Genomic DNA, 21,359 nt, shown 5'->3' on the forward strand with positions numbered 1-21,359 from the left:
CATGCTTGGCCAATCACAGCACCGTCAGTAGAGAGAGCTGTAATTAGCCAAAGCCAGGGTGGCTATGGCCAATTATGGCTCAGGGGGTTTAGAACACGCCCCACACTATATAAGGCCGCCTGCACGGCGGCCCTGTGTAGTGTGTTCGGGCATGCTGAGAGATAGAGAGAGGAGAGATAGAGAGAGAGAGGAGAGAGAGAGAGAGAGAGAGACAGCGTTGTTTCATTTGAGTTAGATAGATTAGGCAAGTGAGTCAGTCAGTTAGCTGTACTTACAGTGTGTTGTGTATATATATGCATCCCAGGTGTTGTGTGTATATATATATATTATATATATATATACACACACACTATATTCAGTTTAGCTACATCCGTTCCTGTTATCTTCCTACTGACAGGCAGGCTTGTCTTGCTACAGTATTTACAGCTACCTGAAGAAAATTGCTGGTGTTCTTTTGATCCTGTTAGTACCACAGTCAGGCAGTTAGACTATTTACAGTTAGTGTAGTGCGTCCTCCTCAGTGTTCAGCTAAAGCTACAAGTTAGTGTAGTGTGTCCTCCTCAGTGTTCAGCTAAAGCTACAAGTTAGTGTAGTGTGTCCTCCTCAGTGTTCAGTTAAAGCTACAAGTTAGTTTAGTGTGACCTCTGCACAGTGTTCATCTAAAGCTACAAGTTAGTGTAGTGCGTCCTCCTCACAGTGTTCAGCTAAAGCTACAAGTTAGTGTAGTGCTACCTCTGCACAGTGTTCAGCTAAAGCTACCTGTAGAAGGTTGCTGGTGTTCTCATACTGTAGGCAGGCAGTTGATTTTTCTAGCTGCAGTATCAGTATATATAGTATATTACAAACTCCTGTTTCTGGACAACGTGTTGCCGAGGCTTCGGTCAGTCAAAGAAGGAGCGGTGGCGGTGGCCGTCTGACCTATGCGTTCAGACAATTTTTTAGTCCACAGCCCCAAGGTATGATCGGTTCCAGCAACCATCGCCAGCGTCTGTTTTACATTGTGCAGGAATACCTAGGGGCAAGATCTGACTTGGACACCTTTCCCACCGAAAATCCTCTGGGTTACTGGGTCTTGAGGATGGATCACTGGCCAGAGCTCGCACAGTATGCAATTGAGCTACTGGCCTGTCCTGCATCCAGTGTTCTTTCGGAACGCACATTCAGTGCTGCTGGAGGCTTTGTAACCGATCACAGGGTGCGTCTGTCCACCGACTCGGTCGATCGACTGACCTTCACAAAAATGAATCAGTCTTGGAACACCACCAGATACCAAGCACCTGATGCTGATGTAACCGAATAATTTTTTTTGGAAATGTCAGATCCCTTTAAAGACTGTCTATGCTGATGCTGAGTGACTATCCTGTTATGTTGAGTAATTATCCTCTTCCTCCTCAATGATCATGCTGATAGCTTGTAAGGACAATTTTGGTTCTGGGCGCCGCCACCAGTGCCTAAGGCCCAATTTTTCAGCCCCTGTTTAACAGGGGCGTGTAATTACAATTTTTGATGCAATACTTTGCAGCAGGGCTCGTTCCTGCGTTCCAACTAGAGTGTCTGTGAGGGGTTGCAGTGTTGTGGCACCAGCACCAGTGCCTAAGGCCCAATTTTTCTGCCCCTGTCTAACAGGGGCGTGTAATTACAATTTTTGATGCAATACTTTGCAGCAGGGCTCGTTCCTGCGTTCCAACTAGAGTATCTGTGAGGGGTTGCAGTGTTGTGGCAACAGCACCATCAGCATAGCAAAAACATAAAGAAAACTAAATATACCAACCTAAACAAAGTCCCTCCCCCCACCTAAACACAGCCTCAGACTAACAAACCATTACACATGGAACCCATGCATGCAGTTTTTTTTTCAAACTACAATCTTATATAAAAGTCTAGGGGAAGTGAAAGGACAGAAAGAAAAGCCGCACACCCAGAGACTGACAGCAGCTGCAGGAACCTGACATTCCTCCACACCTTTGTCCAGACCCCCGGCCACCACCTGTCCTTCTCAAGACCCCGAATCTTCCCAACCTCACCCAGAATGTTGTGCACCACCTCCACAAGAAAGACTTTTTTCTGAATAGAAACCATGTGAAGGAAAAGTGTCTCAAAATCAAAATCCTGATGTGTCTCAAAGGCTTCATATGACCACTCCGCATAACTCAAGCGGGAAAGGAAAGGGATACCCAGAGCCCCACCCACCCTCTTATAGACTTCTATATTGAAGGGGCACTAAAGCAAGAAGTGCTCCATTGTCCCCTCCACCCCACCACACTCCACTCTTGGACAACCACGGTTCTCCGCAGAGCGATGCTTCAGGTTGCCCTGAACTGAAGTACTGAAAAATATTAACCCACCCAGGCAGTTGCTCTGCCAGCATGTTAGCAAAATTATGTTTCTAAAACATCAGAGGAAAAAAACAAAACACCGGGTTGACCATACCTAGGCCACCCATCTGCTTGGGAAGGTGGGTTACAGACCTTTTAACGAGATTCAGTTTGTTCCCCCATAACAGTTGGAAGAAACAGCTGTAGATTCTCGCATAGAGAGACACTGGCAAAACAAAGGCAAAGCTGACATACAGAAATACTGGGATCAGATAAGTTTTAATCAGGTCAATCCTTTCCCTGTAAGAGAGTTTCCAATCCTTCCAGCTGGCAACCTTGGCATCGGCATCTTGTAGTCTGCTTTCCCAATTTGCGAGGCCATAATCGCCGGGACCAAACTTGATACCTAAAACTTTAACTTCCTGTTGGGGCTCTTGGAAGATGTCCGGAAGCTTGAAGCCATCGCCTTCCTCACCCTTCCAAAAAACGTCACTTTTATCCTGATTGATCTTTGAGCCATATGCCTCAGTATACTGCTTCATCACCGAGACCACCTCCTCCATCCCAGAGATGAAAACAGACATCATCAGCATAGGCCACGACCCTCAGAGGAGGCTCACCAGGAATGCCCGAAGGCTGAAGGGATCGATTGCAAACGCGTATAGCAAAGGACTCAAAGGACACCCCTGACGCACACCCTAGCCAACCTCAAAGGGCTGTCTGATCCAACCATTCACAAGCATGAAGCTTTCAGCCCCTCTGTACAAGGTCTTCAGCCAATCGATAAAGCCCTCCTCCAGGCCATACTTGCCAAGAAGCAGCCACAGGTACTCATGATTGACCCGATCAAAAGCTTTAGCCTGATCCAAAGCCAGCAAGTACTTTCTCCAGCCTGCAGCCCTGCACCACTCAAGAACCTCCCGGACAGCTAACACCTCTGAAAAAGTGCTTCTACCCTGAACAGAACAGTGCTGGTGGCTGAAAAGTAGATTGCCCGCTACAGACGATAAACGCCAGAAAATTATTTTTGCCAGTATCTTCCTATCAACATTGAGAAGGCTAATGGGCTGCCAATTCTCAAAGAATCCTTACCCTTTGACAGAAAAATCACCGCAGATTGTCGCATGGAGGGAGAGAGCAAACCCTCTCTGACAACCATTAAAAACCTCCCCAATGGAGACATCCAAGACCATGCATCTCCCCATTTCTACCTCAATAATCCGCCAACAGGTTACCATGCCGGAAAAAAAGTACCGCAACTCCAGTGTAAGTCTCAGCCGCAAGAGACCAGAAGGAGGGACCGCGCCTCCACTCTTTTGCCACATGAATATCGGCCAAAGTAGATAACTGGCTCTCTTGCAAAAAGAAAATAACATCAAACCTGCTGAGCAAAAATAAGGCCATGTTACGAGCACTGATTTTATGCTGGCAACATTAATGATCGCCACCTTCAATGTTTGAGGTATACGTTTCTTAGCCTGCCTATCCCCCTCCCTACCTGGAGACCCTACATGCTTCAATGTCCCTTGTGATTCCTCCTCCATATAAATCACTGACTCACCACCAGAAGAACTTCCATCCTCCACCTCAGAAAACACCTCAAAAGCATTTGCCACCTCCACCCTCCTAGCTTCGAGAGCTTTGACATCCTTCCTCCTTCTCCGCCTCTTACCCTTTTTCCTTTTAGCCGCCAACCATTCTATATCCTCATTCGACAATCCCGATGGCAGAACCCCCGCCCCCAGGAGCCAAAACCCCCCATTAACCCCTCCCCCCACATCATTCACCCCAACTTCCACATCTTTCACTCTGACTTCCACATCATTCACCTTGCATTCTGCACCAGCCACTCTCATTCCCTTCCTCTTCCCACCTCCCCCACCATCATACAATCCATCAATCACTCCACCCCTCGGTGTCTGCTGACCTCCAGCCACACTTCTGCCATGCAGAGGAGGAGGGGTTGGCACAACCATTCACGCTGGTCCAACACCCTCCACTGCCTTCACTACACTAGGAGAAACAATAGGTGCAGACACAGACTTGACAACCACACATTCTGACACTGACTGGGAAACCACAGACTGGAGGGACACTGGCACCACAGAATGGGGGGACACTGACACCACAGACTGGGGAGACACTGACACCACAGAGGGCCTCACAGACACAGATTTTGACAGGACAGAAACACTAGGATTCCCTGGTACAACCTCCGCCAACCCAAACTCTTCTCTATCCAGACAGAAGAATTCCTCCACTAGCTCAGGCTTATTGTGCAAAGCCTCAGGGCACCGGCTATAAGGGAACCAACCTTATCACATATTTGAGCTGCACGATTAATCGTCAAGAATCGCTATTGTGATTTTTTTCCCCGTTGCGATCTTGACAAAAGTGTTTCAAGATTCTTGCTATGCAAAGAATGCTCTCTGCTCTTCTGAAGCCACAGCGTCAAAAGAAAGGAAGAAAAAAAACTGGGCAGTCTGCCAAGAATCACAACATTCTTTAGCAGTGGAACTGAAGTATAAACATTGTAACAATTTGTCAAAGGAATAGACTTCGTGTGTAAGTGGGGAAAGTTTAACCACTTAAACACTAAACCTTTTTCTGACATTTGTTGGTTTCAAGTTAAAATCATTTTTTTCCTAGAAAATTACTTAGAACCCCCAAACATTAAATTATATTTTTTTAGTAGAGACCCTAGAGAATAAAATGGTGGTTGTTGTAATATTTTATGTCGCACTATTTGCGCAGCAGCCTTTCAAATGCAATTTTTTGGAAAAAATTACTTTAATGAATTAAAAAAAAAATAACCAGTAAAGTTAGCCCAATTTTTTTTTTGTATAATGTGAAAGATTTTACGTCACGAGAATCATGATCTTTTTATTCTAAGCAAAAAAATTGTGATTCTCATTTTGGCCAGAATCGTGCAGCTCTATCACATATGTTACATTTAATGATGTCACAGTCCCTTGCCAGATTCTCCCAGTTCCTGACACAGAGAACACTTCTGTCCTGGACACGAAGAGGAGAAATGTCCGTTGACTCCCCATTTATGGCACAGCTTAACCAGGGTAGAAGATAGTAATCCTATCTCTACCAATAAAGGTAGTGGAGGGCAAATGCTGGACCACATTCCCACACACACTCAACCTCATTGACACCGACCACCCACCCGTCCAGATTTCTCTATCATCCACAACCTTTTTTAGGGGACACAACATTTCACCAAACCTTAACCAGACCCATAAATCCTAAGGGGGTATAGACTCATTCCTTGTCAGAATAGTCACATTCTTTATCAAGGGCTGTCGTGAGATTACCTTAGGTACAAGCCCCTTCCAGTCCGGCTGGCCCCTATACACATACTCAAACTGTTCCAGATCCAGTGATTCTGGAAGCACAAATGACAAATCATATTCAAAGGAACCAGCCAGACTGATAAGAGCATAAATATCCACCGCCTTAAATCCCATGGCTAGGATCTTATCCACAACCACTCTCCTGATAGGTGGAATACTTCCTCCTTCCCACCTGAGCAGTACCACATTCCTGCATTTAATGGAAGAAGGTGCGTTAGGTGAAAGCCGCACAACTTGATCTCTTTAACCAGCATGACTTTGTCCCGACACAGCCTTAGCATAGCTCCTACCCGGGACAGATGACACATAATTAAGGGTTTTAGACACATTTAGTGGCTGCCCAGGAACCTCTGCAATCAGGTTTGGTAATTTACTCCCCACCTGATCCTCCCTCCTCCCCTCCAGAATCGCAGTACCGCTCACCATAGTCCCAGAAGTACCACAATTAGCAGCAGTCCTGGCATCAGGTAAAGTCTTCTGTTCAGAAAAATCACCAGCTGCTTTAGCGTCCATATGGTTCTCCTGCTCTACAGTGTTAGTGTCTATATGGGGTTACTGTTCCTTGCCCTCACAACCGGAACATTTTTGTCTGGATTCCCACCATCTCGTCCTGCATTCCCTGTCGATTGCAAGGATCCATTGAAAGATGCACTCTCTTTCTCTGTAGCAGTAATCACAGGAATGGCATCCATACACTGTGAGAGATTCTCAGCAAGCACTCCTTTACCATAATGCTCATCTGATGGGTTGGTGCCACTCGAGGGAGATTCCATTTCTGTAATGGCCTGCAGCAATCTGTCATTTTTCTCAACCTCCTCCTGAGATGACCCAGGCTGTTGGGGAAGGAGGGGGGCAGATACTGACTCAGACACAACAGATCCTGAGACAGGGGTAGTACTATGGCCACCATGTGAAGCCACTTCCTTACCCCCCCATCCATACAGTCGCCGTTGCTCTGGCATCCACCCTCTGGATGGTACTGGCACGGGCACTTTACTTCATCTGTTGGAATCTCTCCTCATTCTCATATTTTTCTCTAAATGCACCACTGCTTTCCTTCAGAGAAGCAACCAGCTTCTCCTACTTCTTCAATGCCTCCTCCAGAAACTTGAGCTTGGAGTCTTCCCTCCTACTGCTTCCAGACTTATGCCCCATACACACGGTCGGATTTTCCAACGGAAAGTGTTCGATGGGAGCTTGTTGTCGGAAATTACGACTGTGTGTAGGCTCCATCGGACATTTTCCATCGGAATGTCCGCCACACAAAATTTGAGATCTGGATCTCAATTTATCCGACAACAAAATCCGTTGTTGTAAATTCTGATCGTGTGTACACAATTCCGACGCACAAAGTTCCACGCATGCTCGGAATCAAGCAGAAGCACTGGCTATTGAACTTAATTTTTCTTGGCTCGTCATACGTGTTGTACGTCACCGCATTCTGGATGTTCGGAATTTCCGACAAGATTTGTGTGACCGTGTGTATGCAAGACAAGTTTGAGCCAACATCCATCGGAAAAAAAACATGGATTTTGTTGTCGGAATGTCCGACCGTGTGTACGGGGCATTACTGTGCAGAGATTTCTTTTTCCTGAAATCCGCTTCCAGGACAGCAAGCTTCTGTTCCTCCTTGGTAATACAGCAAAGTCTGTTCATCACTTTATCCTGGAATGCTGATAACCCCCTTTGCATGGGGACAGGCCCAGGATCCAATGCAGCATGAGCACATGGAGTAGGCCTCAGTGCCTCTGGGGAGCCTCCACCTTTGTCTTCCCCAACATGGTTCATGCTTGCCTGGGAAAGCAGGACAGGCCCCAAGAATTGCTGCTTCTCTCAGCTGAAATCCCAGCAGAGTGAGCCAACAGCACTTTGCAAAAGAGCACCACCTGGTGGAGAAGCTCCTCTGGTGCAGAGACTGGTGTGATTGTTAGAGAGGGGGGGTGGGCATTAGAGTGTAAGCTCCCCTGGTACAGAGACTGGTGTGATTGTTGGAGGGGGGGCATTAGAGTGTAAGCTATTCTGCATTGATAATGCAATGGTTGTACGTGTTGAATATGACATGTGAACATGTTGTGCAGATGTCGGGATCATGAGAAGGAAGACTCGTATGTCCCGTGTAGTCTGGCACTCCTGAACGCTCATCTTCTCTATGTCTGGACGTTTCATGGTTCCCTCTTGAAGGTAAGCGGTCATTTCCCTGAACACTAGAGATAAGCTGAACTGCCCAGGATTTGGGGAACTTTGAAGACATTCAGATTCTGAACTGCAGAAATCAATGGAAGTCAAATCTGTCAAATTAAAAATTCCAGTTTTCTGGGCTATAGGCAAGGGAGTGTGAAAAATAGCACCGGGGGATGGGCACTGTCATGGAGAATATGTACCAATGCAAAAAAAATGTGAAAATTCTGTTCTGCCAGGAGTGGAGATCTTACTTGATGTGAAATATTCCAAATTTCTAATTCCCAGGAAGGCGTCCTAATCCTGAATATGAAGGGGCACATCTCTGCGATGTACAGAAAGTGCTGCAGCAGCGCTGACATTTACAAAAGAAGAAGTTTAAAATTGCCAGCAAATGTCCGACACACACCCACCCCCGCCTTTCCTTCGGATTATATGGAGTGTGGAAGGCTTGGATGATCTGCTGCTGTCTTTGTTTCCTTTGCAGAGATTTGCTGTCACTTCATCCATCATGATAAGGGGTCAGAGGGTCAGAAGTTCCCGGGTCTGTAGACCCACTGTGCCCATTATGAGGGGTTCCCACCATCCCTGTGCTGAGTTCCCGGGACTGTACACCCGCTGTGCCCATTATGAGGGGTTCTCACCATCCCTGTGCTGAGTTCCCGGGTCTGTACACCCGCTGTGCCCATTATGAGGGGTTCTCACCATCCCTGTGCTGAGTTCCCGGGTCTGTACACCCGCTGTGCCCATTATGAGGGGTTCCCACCATCCCTGTGCCGAGTTCCCGGGTCTGTACACCCGCTGTGCCCATTATGAGGGGTTCTCACCATCCCTGTGCTGAGTTCCCGGGTCTGTACACCCGCTGTGCCCATTATGAGGGGTTCCCACCATCCCTGTGCTGAGTTCCCGGGTCTGTACACCCGCTGTGCCCATTATGAGGGGTTCTCACCATCCCTGTGCTGAGTTCCCGGGTCTGTACACCCGCTGTGCCCATTATGAGGGGTTCTCACCATCCCTGTGCTGAGTTCCCGGGTCTGTACACCCGCTGTGCCCATTATGAGGGGTTCTCACCATCCCTGTGCTGAGTTCCCGGGTCTGTACACCCGCTGTGCCCATTATGAGAGGTTCCCACCATCCCTGTGCTGAGTTCCCGGGTCTGTACACCCGCTGTGCCCATTATGAGGGGTTCTCACCATCCCTGTGCTGAGTTCCCGGGTCTGTACACCCGCTGTGCCCATTATGAGGGGTTCTCACCATCCCTGTGCTGAGTTCCCGGGTCTGTACACCCGCTGTGCCCATTATGAGGGGTTCCCACCATCCCTGCTTTTTTTCTTTCTTTTTGTGTATTAAGTAGAATGTAATATGAGGGACTGGAACCTACAAAGGTAGGTTGGTCACCCATAACTCCAGCCATCCTATGAGGTTGGTATCACTTCGGGGGGGCTCGATCACATGACATATATTGTATAAACAAAGCTTTGGGGTTTGTTTACATTCTTCATTCATTAACCCCTTCATTGCTGGCTTTCTTCCAGTGCTCCAGTGCAGCTGCCATTGCCATTGTCACGGCACTCGGTCTGATGACGATTTTCGGAAGATTACAGAACGCAGCGAGACGCCTGCAGCTGTCGGTATGATGGAGGTCGCCATGTTTTCTTTGGTGGTCTTTCTGGTATATTCCGTGTTGCACAGTATTGGCAGGAGCCTTGGTACTCAATGGTCTCCGGTGGTATATTACACAGACAGAAAGCGACACGATTCCTCCCTGATATAAGCTCCGGACCTTTATAATACTACGCCTATTACCCTAATACAGGAAGCCACGCCCACCACTGGACCCACCCACAGCGCAGCCACCAGCAGGAACTAATTCCCAGAACATCCTGATCATATTTATTGTTCTTTCTGTGACATTAAATTCTGTTTTCAAAATGTGTTGTGATGTTCATTTTACATCGTGAAGGTTGGAAGGTTTCCACCACTCATGGAGAGTAAATATCAAGATCTATTGAAGTAATGAATTCCCATCATACAATGTAAAGACCCATCTACACTTCATGATTCCACAACCCTAACCCTATGAGGCCATAGAAAAATCATGGAGTCACCAGAGATTAACCCGACATTAGATGGGGGAGCTTCACCTATATCACCAGTAGATGGAGAGGCTGTCCTATCAATCCCACCAACCTCATTGAGGGGTTCCCACCATCTCAGGTCTGTACCCCCGCTGTGCCCATTATGAGGGGTTCTCACCATCCCTGTGCTGAGTTCCCGGGTCTGTACACCCGCTGTGCCCATTATGAGGGGTTCCCACCATCCCTGTGCTGAGTTCCCGGGTCTGTACACCCGCTGTGCCCATTATGAGGGGTTCCCACCATCCCTGTGCTGAGTTCCCGGGTCTGTACACCCGCTGTGCCCATTATGAGAGGTTCTCACCATCCCTGTGCTGAGTTCCCAGGTCTGTACACCCGCTGTGCCCATTATGAGGGATTCCCACCATCCCTGTGCTGAGTTCCCGGGTCTGTACACCCGCTGTGCCCATTATGAGGGGTTCCCACCATCCCTGTGCTGAGTTCCCGGGTCTGTACACCCGCTGTGCCCATTATGAGGGGTTCCCACCATCCCTGTGCTGAGTTCCTGGGTCTGTACACCCGCTGTGCCCATTATGAGGGGTTCCCACCATCCCTGTGCTGAGTTCCTGGGTCTGTACACCCGCTGTGCCCATTATGAGGGGTTCTTACCATCCCCGTGCTGAGTTCCCGGGTCTGTACACCCGCTGTGCCCATTATGAGGGGTTCTCACCATCCCTGTGCTGAGTTCCCGGGTCTGTACACCCGCTGTGCCCATTATGAGGGGTTCCCACCATCCCTGTGCTGAGTTCCCGGGTCTGTACACCCGCTGTGCCCATTATGAGAGGTTCCCACCATCCCTGTGCTGAGTTCCCGGGTCTGTACACCCGCTGTGCCCATTATGAGAGGTTCCCACCGTCTCTGTGCTGAGTTCCCGGGTCTGTACACCCGCTGTGCCCATTATGAGAGGTTCCCACCATCCCTGTACTGAGTTCCCGGGTCTGTACACCCGCTGTGCCCATTATGAGGGGTTCTCACCATCCCTGTACTGAGTTCCCGGGTCTGTACACCCGCTGTGCCCATTATGAGGAGTTCTCACCATCTCTGTGCTGAGTTCCCGGGTCTGTACACCCGCTGTGCCCATTATGAGGGGTTCTCACCATCCCTGTGCTGAGTTCCCTGGTCTGTACACCCGCTGTGCCCATTATGAGGGGTTCTCACCATTCCTGTGCTGAGTTCCCGGGTCTGTACACCCGCTGTGCCCATTATGAGGGGTTCTCACCATTCCTGTGCTGAGTTCCCGGGTCTGTACACCCGCTGTGCCCATTATGAGGGGTTAATTTTGTTTATTGAAAATCTTACAAACAACAACTTATATACAATAAAACCATAATAAATAAATAAAACATATTTACAAAATAATTGAATATGATAATACAAAACAAGAACATAATAAATGGTACAAACCAAATTGTGCACAACACAATCCCTACGGGAGAGCCAGACTAAGGAACATCACCGTCACCATGCATGGAGCCTTTTATCAAAAATATATTTCATCTTGAAAATCTAGGGGAGTGAATCAAGAATACAAAGAAAAGCTGCACACCCCGAGATCAAAAGGCAGCAGCTACAGAGTCCTGATATTCCTCCACGCCCTTATCCAGGCCTCCTGCTGCCACCTGCCTTTCTCAAGACCCTGAATCTTCCCAACCTCACCCAGAATGTCCTGCACCACCACTTCCACAGTGAGGATTTTACTCCGTAAGGATACCTGACACTGTGCACTCCACGTGAAATAACGGACTACTAGACTAACTAAAAAAAGTGTTTCCAAATCATAATCCCGACGAGTCTGGAATGCCCCATACACCCACTCTGCATAGCTCATATGGGGGAGGAAGGGTATACTCAGAGCTCTCCCAACCCTCTTGTACACCTCTATATTAAAAGGGCATTGAAGTAGAAAGTGATCCATGGACTCCACCACTCCTCCACACTCCACTCTCGGGCAGCCCCGATCACTCATGGAAAGAAACTTCAAGTTGCCCTTCACATATAGTTTTCCATGAAAGACAAGCCAAGCCTGATCCCTAAACTTCATTGGGATTCTCTCCAAATTAATCAATCGCAAACCCACCCCCAAAACCAGGCTTGGGCAATCCCTCAAGGCCAGTGGCTCGCAAAAAGCAGAAATCATGATCCGCTTCTCAAGAAGTTTCCTTGGAAGAGATCTGACTTCTCCTGCTGTTACTTGCCACTGCCGAAGCATTTTCAAACACGGGGCAACATAAGCCAGGAGCTGTTCATGCTTGACCCTCAGGCTTTTCACTGGCCCACCATTTTCCCAGTCTCGCAGAAAGGGCCTAAACCAGGACTGGAAAATACCAACCCACCCAGGCGGTCTCTCTGCCAACATGTTACCAAGATTATATTTCACAAACATCAGAGAGAAAAAGACTACAGGGTTGACCATCCCTAGACCACCCTAGGAAGGCAAGTCACATTCCTTTTGACAAGGTTTATTCTGTTCCCCCATAACAGCTGGAAGAAACAACTATAGATCCTGGTATAGAGAGAAACTGGCAAAATGCAAACAAAACTGACATACAAAAAAATCGGAATCAGGTAAGTCTTGATCAGATCAACCTTTTCCCTCAAGGAAAGCTGCCAACCTTTCCAGCTTGCCACCTTGGCATCGGCATTCTCCAGCCTGTTCACCCAATTTGCATGACCATAGTCACCTGGGCCGAATTCAATGCCTAGAACTCAAATTTTTTGTTGGGGCTCCGGGAAGTCATCCGGGAGAACAAAGCTCTCACCTTCCACACCCATCCAGAAAGCTTCACACTTGTCCTGGTTGACCTTTGAACCTGATGCCTCTGCATACTGCCCTATCACTGAGACCACCTCCTGCGCCTCCGCAGTCCCAGAGATAAAAACAGAAACATCATCAGCATAGGCCACAACCTTCAAAGGAGGCTCACCAGCGATGCCCAAAGGTACCCCACACAAAGGTCCACTCTCTAGCCTTCTAATGAAGGGGTCGATTGCAAACACATATAGCAGAGGACTCAATGGACACCCCTGATGCACACCCGAGCCGACCGCAAAGGGCTGCCTGACCCAACCATTAACCAGAGGAAAGCTTTCAGCCCCTTTGTACAAAATCTTGAGCCAATCAATGAAACCCCCCTCCAGGCCATATTTGTCAAGGAGGAGCCACAAGTACTCATGATTAACCCGATCAAAGGCCTTAGCCTGATCCAATGTCAGCAAAAATTTACCCCAACCAGCAGCCCTACAACGCTCCAAGGCCTCCCGGACAGCTAACACCGCTGAGAAAGTGCTTCTACCTTGGACCGAACAGTGCTGGTGGCGGGATAACAAACTGCCTGCAACTGGTGATAATCGCCAGAAGAAAATCTTTGCCAGTATCTTTCTATCGACATTAAGAAGGCTAATGGGGCGCCAACACCCAATCATCGAAGGATCTTTACCCTTTGACAGAAGGATCACTGCAGATTGCCTCATGGAGGGAGGGAGAGAACCCTCATTCAAACAGCCATTAAAAACCTCCACAAGGTAGGGAGCCAGGATCGTCTTAAAACATTTATAGAACTCAGCTGTCAAACCATCTGGCCCTGACGTTTTCTTGATGGCTAGTTTATCAATAGCCTGGATTACCTCATCTGCTGTGATTTCATCTGTCAAATTCATCAAAGGAACATTACTTTCCAGTCCTGGTGTAGAGTCCAAAAAACCCAACATCCTTGTCCGATCAAGGTTCCTTCCTCCCAGGAGATCGGCATAGTATGACCTGACAACCTCCAGGATCCCTGACCTAGACTTCGTCAGAGAACCCGTACTGTCCCTCAGGCCATTGACCGTCTTAACTGCTACGCTCTGTTTACAGTTCTGGTAAGGGTCAGGCGAATGGTATTTCCCGTAATCCCTCTCCTGAACCAAAGAGGCGTGCCAGTCATATTGATGTCTCCTAAGGAGGAGCTTCACCTCAGAGATCGCCCCAGAATCTCGTCCATTCCAAACAAGACGGCCAAGTTTCCTCCGCAAACGCTGGTAGGTGATATACTTATCTTGCTGCTTCTTTCTTCCTATGGCCTTGAAAAGCCCAACAGTCCGCTGTTTAACAAGCTCCCACCATTCTGACTTGCTGTTGCAAAAGTCTAGGATCGTTACCTGTGCTTGAAAAAATCCTCAAAGGATTGTCTTACTCTCTTGTCTTCCAGGAGGGCCGAATTCAATCTCCAGATACCCCTTCCCCTAGGTGGCATGTCTGGGGCATTCAGTGTCACAGATAGAAAACAGATAGAAAACAGTGATCAGAAAACTCTACTGCCCGACACACAGGTGCCGAAAAAGCGGAGTGACACGTACCTTGGAGGTGAACCTAACGTGCAGAGGGAGACCTCTCGTACGGCTCTGGTTCTGGGATCACTGGAGTGGGAACAGTGACCCTCGGAACACAGTGGAGTAGGAGAGCCTGCAGGGTCCGCTTGACTGAAGATGAAGTCAGCTTGGCAGAGACAGGAACAGGCTTGATTGCTGTGGATGCAGGAACGCTGAGAAGTAGCAGGCAGGTGCGCACAGATGCAGGACTTGTAGGCAGATGCACACGGATGCAGGACTTGTAGGCAGATGCACACGGATGCAGGACTTGTAGGCAGATGCACACGGATGCAGGACTTGTAGGCAGATGGACACGGATGCAGGACTTGTAGGCAGATGCACACGGATGCAGGACTTGTAGGCAGATGCACACGGTTGCAGGACTGGTAGGTAAGTGAACACGGATGCAGGACTTGTAGGCAGATGCACACGGATGCAGGATTTGTAGGCAGATGCACACGGATGCAGGACTTGTAGGCAGATGCACACGGATGCAGGACTTGTAGGCAGATGCACACGGATGCAGGACTTGTAGGCAGATGCACACGGATGCAGGACTTGTAGGCAGATGCGCACAGTTGCAGGACTGGTAGGTAAGTGCACACAGATGCAGGACTTGTAGGCAGATGCACACGGATGCAGGACTTGTAGGCAGATGCACACGGATGCAGGACTTGTAGGCAGATGCGCACAGTTGCAGGACTGGTAGGTAAGTGCACACAGATGCAGGACTTGTAGGCAGATGCACACGGTTGCAGGACCGGTAGGTAAGTGCACACAGATGCAGGACTGGTAGGCAAGTGCGCACTGGCGCAGGACAGCAGACGGAAGCAGGGTCAGACAAGCCAGGTCACAGCAGCGGATCAGACAGAAGCAGCAGGCAGAGAATGGTCAAGTCCAGGCAGAATCGGCAACAGGAGATCAAACAAACAGGAATAGAGAGCAGGTCAAAGGCAAGCCAAGGGGTCAGGACTGGAGACAGCAGCGAGGTCAGGAGAAGCCGGGTAACACTGGAGCAGATGCGGGTTCAGGGTCGGGTACAGGATGAGCTGCAGATCAGACAGCAAGGATGCATTCTGAAGAGGCCCCTTTTAAGGATCACTGGGCGCCAATGTTGTGTTAGTGTGCGCGCGTCCGCGTTCTGCGACCGTGCATGCGCATTGGCGTACGTCTATTCACTGCTGAATTCCCAAGCACTGGAACATGTCCCAATGGACCCGTGCTCCCACGGCCAGTTGCAGAACCATGCGCAGTACGTCCATGACACGGAGTCTCCCTTTAAAAAAAAAAATCTATCTTACTCTGACTATGACCTCGCTGAAAAGTGAACCCCGTGCTGTTTGGGCAGCGCTTAATGTGCGCATCTACCAGACCTGCTTCCCTAACTATTGCATTAAGAAAAAGGGTGTCATAGCCCAGCTTATCTCTGAAACCTCTCCTGTCTTTAGACCTAGTAATGGTGTTGAAATCACCTCCAAAGATAACCTGCTGGGCCGTAAAAAGAAAAGGCTTAATCTTTTTAAAGAGGCATTTCCTGTCCCACTTCGTCTGGGGACCATAGATGTTAATCAGGCGCAAGTCCTGCCCCTTCACAGAGACGTCTAAGACCATGCATCTCCCTATCTCTACCTCAATTACCCACCGGCACGTTACCATACCAGAAAAAAGGACTGCAACTCCGCTGTAAGGCTCGGCCGCAAGAGACCAAAATGAGGGACCACGTCTCCACTCCTTCTTTGCCAGATGTATATCGGCCAGACTACTCAGATGGGTTTCTTGCAAAAACAAAATGTCAGCATCAAACTCGCTGAGCAAAGATAAGGCCATATGACGAGCACTTACTGATCTTAAGCTGGCAACATTAATGGTTGCCACTTTTAACGGAGTGGGAACTGCCATTAGGGTAGTTGAGGCAGCCATTTCTTAGCCTGATTACTCCCAGATGTTATTGCATGTTGTGTATTCTCTATGGGTCTGGGCTGACTGCCTGTAGCACTACAACCCTCAGCAAGCACATTGTCATTAAAGTTCACACCATCATCCTGCACACACACTGTACCTGCACCTTGTCTCTCCACAGGTCTTTCTTCCACAGGGCTAGGAACGGTGTCCATCTTCTCCTCACCATCCTGGGAAGCCACACCTGGAGGGGATTCAAGTTTATTGATGAAATCCAGCATGGCAGAACCTTCAACCTCCTGCTCAGATGTTCCACATTGCTGGGGAGTGAAGGGGACAGAGGCCTCCACCATTGAGGACTCAGCAGATGTCTGAGGTGTTGAAGAGCTGGGCTCATCCTCCGGGCCCACTTTCTCACTCTCTGCTGTCTGTACCGGCATCTCCTCACTGGTCTCCTCACCCTCCATGCAGGAAGCGGCTCCTCTTCTCATTTGGCTGAATCTTTCTTCATTCTTATATTTTTCTTTAAATGCTCCACTATTCTCCTTCAGAGAACTCACCAGTTCTTTCTGCTTCCGCAGAGCTTGTTCCAGGTCTTTCAGCTCAGGCCTCAGAGCCGCTCTTTTCTTGCTGAACACTTTGGCACAAATCTGCTTTTTATTTTTAAATTCATTTTTCAAAGCCACCAACTTCTCCTCTTCCTTCTCAATCCGCTTCAGCGTTTCAATAACCCTCCGTCTAAAGGCAGACAGGGACTCATCTTTCCTTGGGCCAGGCCCAGTGTCGTCCACAGGCTGAGGCCTATCCAGGGGGCCTCCACCAGGGTCCTCCCCAGGATCCTGCATCACTCCTGGGGCAGAGGAGCAACTCTAGTCCCTGGTCTCTGGAAGCACAGGAGCAAAGGAACCAGCAACCTCACACCTCGCTGTCAGGGAGTGAAATGGCAGTTTCCCACCATCCCTGTGCTGAGTTCTCGGGTCTGTACACCCGCTGTGCCCATTATGAGGGGTTCCCACCATCCCTGTGCCGAGTTCCCGGGTCTGTACACCCGCTGTGCCCATTATGAGGGGTTCCCACCATCCCTGTGCTGAGTTCCCGGGTCTGTACACCCGCTGTGCCCATTATGAGGGGTTCCCACCATCCCTGTGCTGAGTTCCTGGGTCTGTACACCCGCTGTGCCCATTATGAGGGGTTCCCACCATCCCTGTGCTGAGTTCCTGGGTCTGTACACCCGCTGTGCCCATTATGAGGGGTTCTTACCATCCCCGTGCTGAGTTCCCGGGTCTGTACACCCGCTGTGCCCATTATGAGGGGTTCTCACCATCCCTGTGCTGAGTTCCCGGGTCTGTACACCCGCTGTGCCCATTATGAGGGGTTCCCACCATCCCTGTGCTGAGTTCCCGGGTCTGTACACCCGCTGTGCCCATTATGAGAGGTTCCCACCATCCCTGTGCTGAGTTCCCGGGTCTGTACACCCGCTGTGCCCATTATGAGAGGTTCCCACCGTCTCTGTGCTGAGTTCCCGGGTCTGTACACCCGCTGTGCCCATTATGAGAGGTTCCCACCATCCCTGTACTGAGTTCCCGGGTCTGTACACCCGCTGTGCCCATTATGAGGGGTTCTCACCATCCCTGTACTGAGTTCCCGGGTCTGTACACCCGCTGTGCCCATTATGAGGAGTTCTCACCATCTCTGTGCTGAGTTCCCGGGTCTGTACACCCGCTGTGCCCATTATGAGGGGTTCTCACCATCCCTGTGCTGAGTTCCCTGGTCTGTACACCCGCTGTGCCCATTATGAGGGGTTCTCACCATTCCTGTGCTGAGTTCCCGGGTCTGTACACCCGCTGTGCCCATTATGAGGGGTTAATTTTGTTTATTGAAAATCTTACAAACAACAACTTATATACAATAAAACCATAATAAATAAATAAAACATATTTACAAAATAATTGAATATGATAATACAAAACAAGAACATAATAAATGGTACAAACCAAATTGTGCACAACACAATCCCTACGGGAGAGCCAGACTAAGGAACATCACCGTCACCATGCATGGAGCCTTTTATCAAAAATATATTTCATCTTGAAAATCTAGGGGAGTGAATCAAGAATACAAAGAAAAGCTGCACACCCCGAGATCAAAAGGCAGCAGCTACAGAGTCCTGATATTCCTCCACGCCCTTATCCAGGCCTCCTGCTGCCACCTGCCTTTCTCAAGACCCTGAATCTTCCCAACCTCACCCAGAATGTCCTGCACCACCACTTCCACAGTGAGGATTTTACTCCGTAAGGATACCTGACACTGTGCACTCCACGTGAAATAACGGACTACTAGACTAACTAAAAAAAGTGTTTCCAAATCATAATCCCGACGAGTCTGGAATGCCCCATACACCCACTCTGCATAGCTCATATGGGGGAGGAAGGGTATACTCAGAGCTCTCCCAACCCTCTTGTACACCTCTATATTAAAAGGGCATTGAAGTAGAAAGTGATCCATGGACTCCACCACTCCTCCACACTCCACTCTCGGGCAGCCCCGATCACTCATGGAAAGAAACTTCAAGTTGCCCTTCACATATAGTTTTCCATGAAAGACAAGCCAAGCCTGATCCCTAAACTTCATTGGGATTCTCTCCAAATTAATCAATCGCAAACCCACCCCCAAAACCAGGCTTGGGCAATCCCTCAAGGCCAGTGGCTCGCAAAAAGCAGAAATCATGATCCGCTTCTCAAGAAGTTTCCTTGGAAGAGATCTGACTTCTCCTGCTGTTACTTGCCACTGCCGAAGCATTTTCAAACACGGGGCAACATAAGCCAGGAGCTGTTCATGCTTGACCCTCAGGCTTTTCACTGGCCCACCATTTTCCCAGTCTCGCAGAAAGGGCCTAAACCAGGACTGGAAAATACCAACCCACCCAGGCGGTCTCTCTGCCAACATGTTACCAAGATTATATTTCACAAACATCAGAGAGAAAAAGACTACAGGGTTGACCATCCCTAGACCACCCTAGGAAGGCAAGTCACATTCCTTTTGACAAGGTTTATTCTGTTCCCCCATAACAGCTGGAAGAAACAACTATAGATCCTGGTATAGAGAGAAACTGGCAAAATGCAAACAAAACTGACATACAAAAAAATCGGAATCAGGTAAGTCTTGATCAGATCAACCTTTTCCCTCAAGGAAAGCTGCCAACCTTTCCAGCTTGCCACCTTGGCATCGGCATTCTCCAGCCTGTTCACCCAATTTGCATGACCATAGTCACCTGGGCCGAATTCAATGCCTAGAACTCAAATTTTTTGTTGGGGCTCCGGGAAGTCATCCGGGAGAACAAAGCTCTCACCTTCCACACCCATCCAGAAAGCTTCACACTTGTCCTGGTTGACCTTTGAACCTGATGCCTCTGCATACTGCCCTATCACTGAGACCACCTCCTGCGCCTCCGCAGTCCCAGAGATAAAAACAGAAACATCATCAGCATAGGCCACAACCTTCAAAGGAGGCTCACCAGCGATGCCCAAAGGTACCCCACACAAAGGTCCACTCTCTAGCCTTCTAATGAAGGGGTCGATTGCAAACACATATAGCAGAGGACTCAATGGACACCCCTGATGCACACCCGAGCCGACCGCAAAGGGCTGCCTGACCCAACCATTAACCAGAGGAAAGCTTTCAGCCCCTTTGTACAAAATCTTGAGCCAATCAATGAAACCCCCCTCCAGGCCATATTTGTCAAGGAGGAGCCACAAGTACTCATGATTAACCCGATCAAAGGCCTTAGCCTGATCCAATGTCAGCAAAAATTTACCCCAACCAGCAGCCCTACAACGCTCCAAGGCCTCCCGGACAGCTAACACCGCTGAGAAAGTGCTTCTACCTTGGACCGAACAGTGCTGGTGGCGGGATAACAAACTGCCTGCAACTGGTGATAATCGCCAGAAGAAAATCTTTGCCAGTATCTTTCTATCGACATTAAGAAGGCTAATGGGGCGCCAACACCCAATCATCGAAGGATCTTTACCCTTTGACAGAAGGATCACTGCAGATTGCCTCATGGAGGGAGGGAGAGAACCCTCATTCAAACAGCCATTAAAAACCTCCACAAGGTAGGGAGCCAGGATCGTCTTAAAACATTTATAGAACTCAGCTGTCAAACCATCTGGCCCTGACGTTTTCTTGATGGCTAGTTTATCAATAGCCTGGATTACCTCATCTGCTGTGATTTCATCTGTCAAATTCATCAAAGGAACATTACTTTCCAGTCCTGGTGTAGAGTCCAAAAAACCCAACATCCTTGTCCGATCAAGGTTCCTTCCTCCCAGGAGATCGGCATAGTATGACCTGACAACCTCCAGGATCCCTGACCTAGACTTCGTCAGAGAACCCGTACTGTCCCTCAGGCCATTGACCGTCTTAACTGCTACGCTCTGTTTACAGTTCTGGTAAGGGTCAGGCGAATGGTATTTCCCGTAATCCCTCTCCTGAACCAAAGAGGCGTGCCAGTCATATTGATGTCTCCTAAGGAGGAGCTTCACCTCAGAGATCGCCCCAGAATCTCGTCCATTCCAAACAAGACGGCCAAGTTTCCTCCGCAAACGCTGGTAGGTGATATACTTATCTTGCTGCTTCTTTCTTCCTATGGCCTTGAAAAGCCCAACAGTCCGCTGTTTAACAAGCTCCCACCATTCTGACTTGCTGTTGCAAAAGTCTAGGATCGTTACCTGTGCTTGAAAAAATCCTCAAAGGATTGTCTTACTCTCTTGTCTTCCAGGAGGGCCGAATTCAATCTCCAGATACCCCTTCCCCTAGGTGGCATGTCTGGGGCATTCAGTGTCACAGATAGAAAACAGATAGAAAACAGTGATCAGAAAACTCTACTGCCCGACACACAGGTGCCGAAAAAGCGGAGTGACACGTACCTTGGAGGTGAACCTAACGTGCAGAGGGAGACCTCTCGTACGGCTCTGGTTCTGGGATCACTGGAGTGGGAACAGTGACCCTCGGAACACAGTGGAGTAGGAGAGCCTGCAGGGTCCGCTTGACTGAAGATGAAGTCAGCTTGGCAGAGACAGGAACAGGCTTGATTGCTGTGGATGCAGGAACGCTGAGAAGTAGCA

General features: G+C 49.0%; 1 protein-coding gene across 3 annotated transcripts in view; it reads left to right on the top strand.

Annotated features, from left to right (window-relative positions):
* Positions 1-9,787, top strand: part of LOC141126634 (protein sel-1 homolog 3-like) — a 173,811-nt gene extending 164,024 nt beyond the window's left edge. For all 3 annotated transcript variants that reach the window (XM_073612556.1, XM_073612558.1, XM_073612557.1), the window contains 2 exons: positions 7,756-7,858; positions 9,391-9,787. In XM_073612556.1, coding sequence (XP_073468657.1) covers positions 7,756-7,858; positions 9,391-9,492 — 205 coding nt within the window. In that variant the 3' untranslated portion in view covers positions 9,493-9,787. The remainder of the gene's footprint in view (positions 1-7,755; positions 7,859-9,390) is intronic.
* Positions 9,788-21,359: the final 11,572 nt, after the last annotated feature.

Source organism: Aquarana catesbeiana, linkage group LG02 (genome assembly GCF_042186555.1).
Source record: "Aquarana catesbeiana isolate 2022-GZ linkage group LG02, ASM4218655v1, whole genome shotgun sequence".
Taxonomy (NCBI): domain Eukaryota; kingdom Metazoa; phylum Chordata; class Amphibia; order Anura; family Ranidae; genus Aquarana; species Aquarana catesbeiana.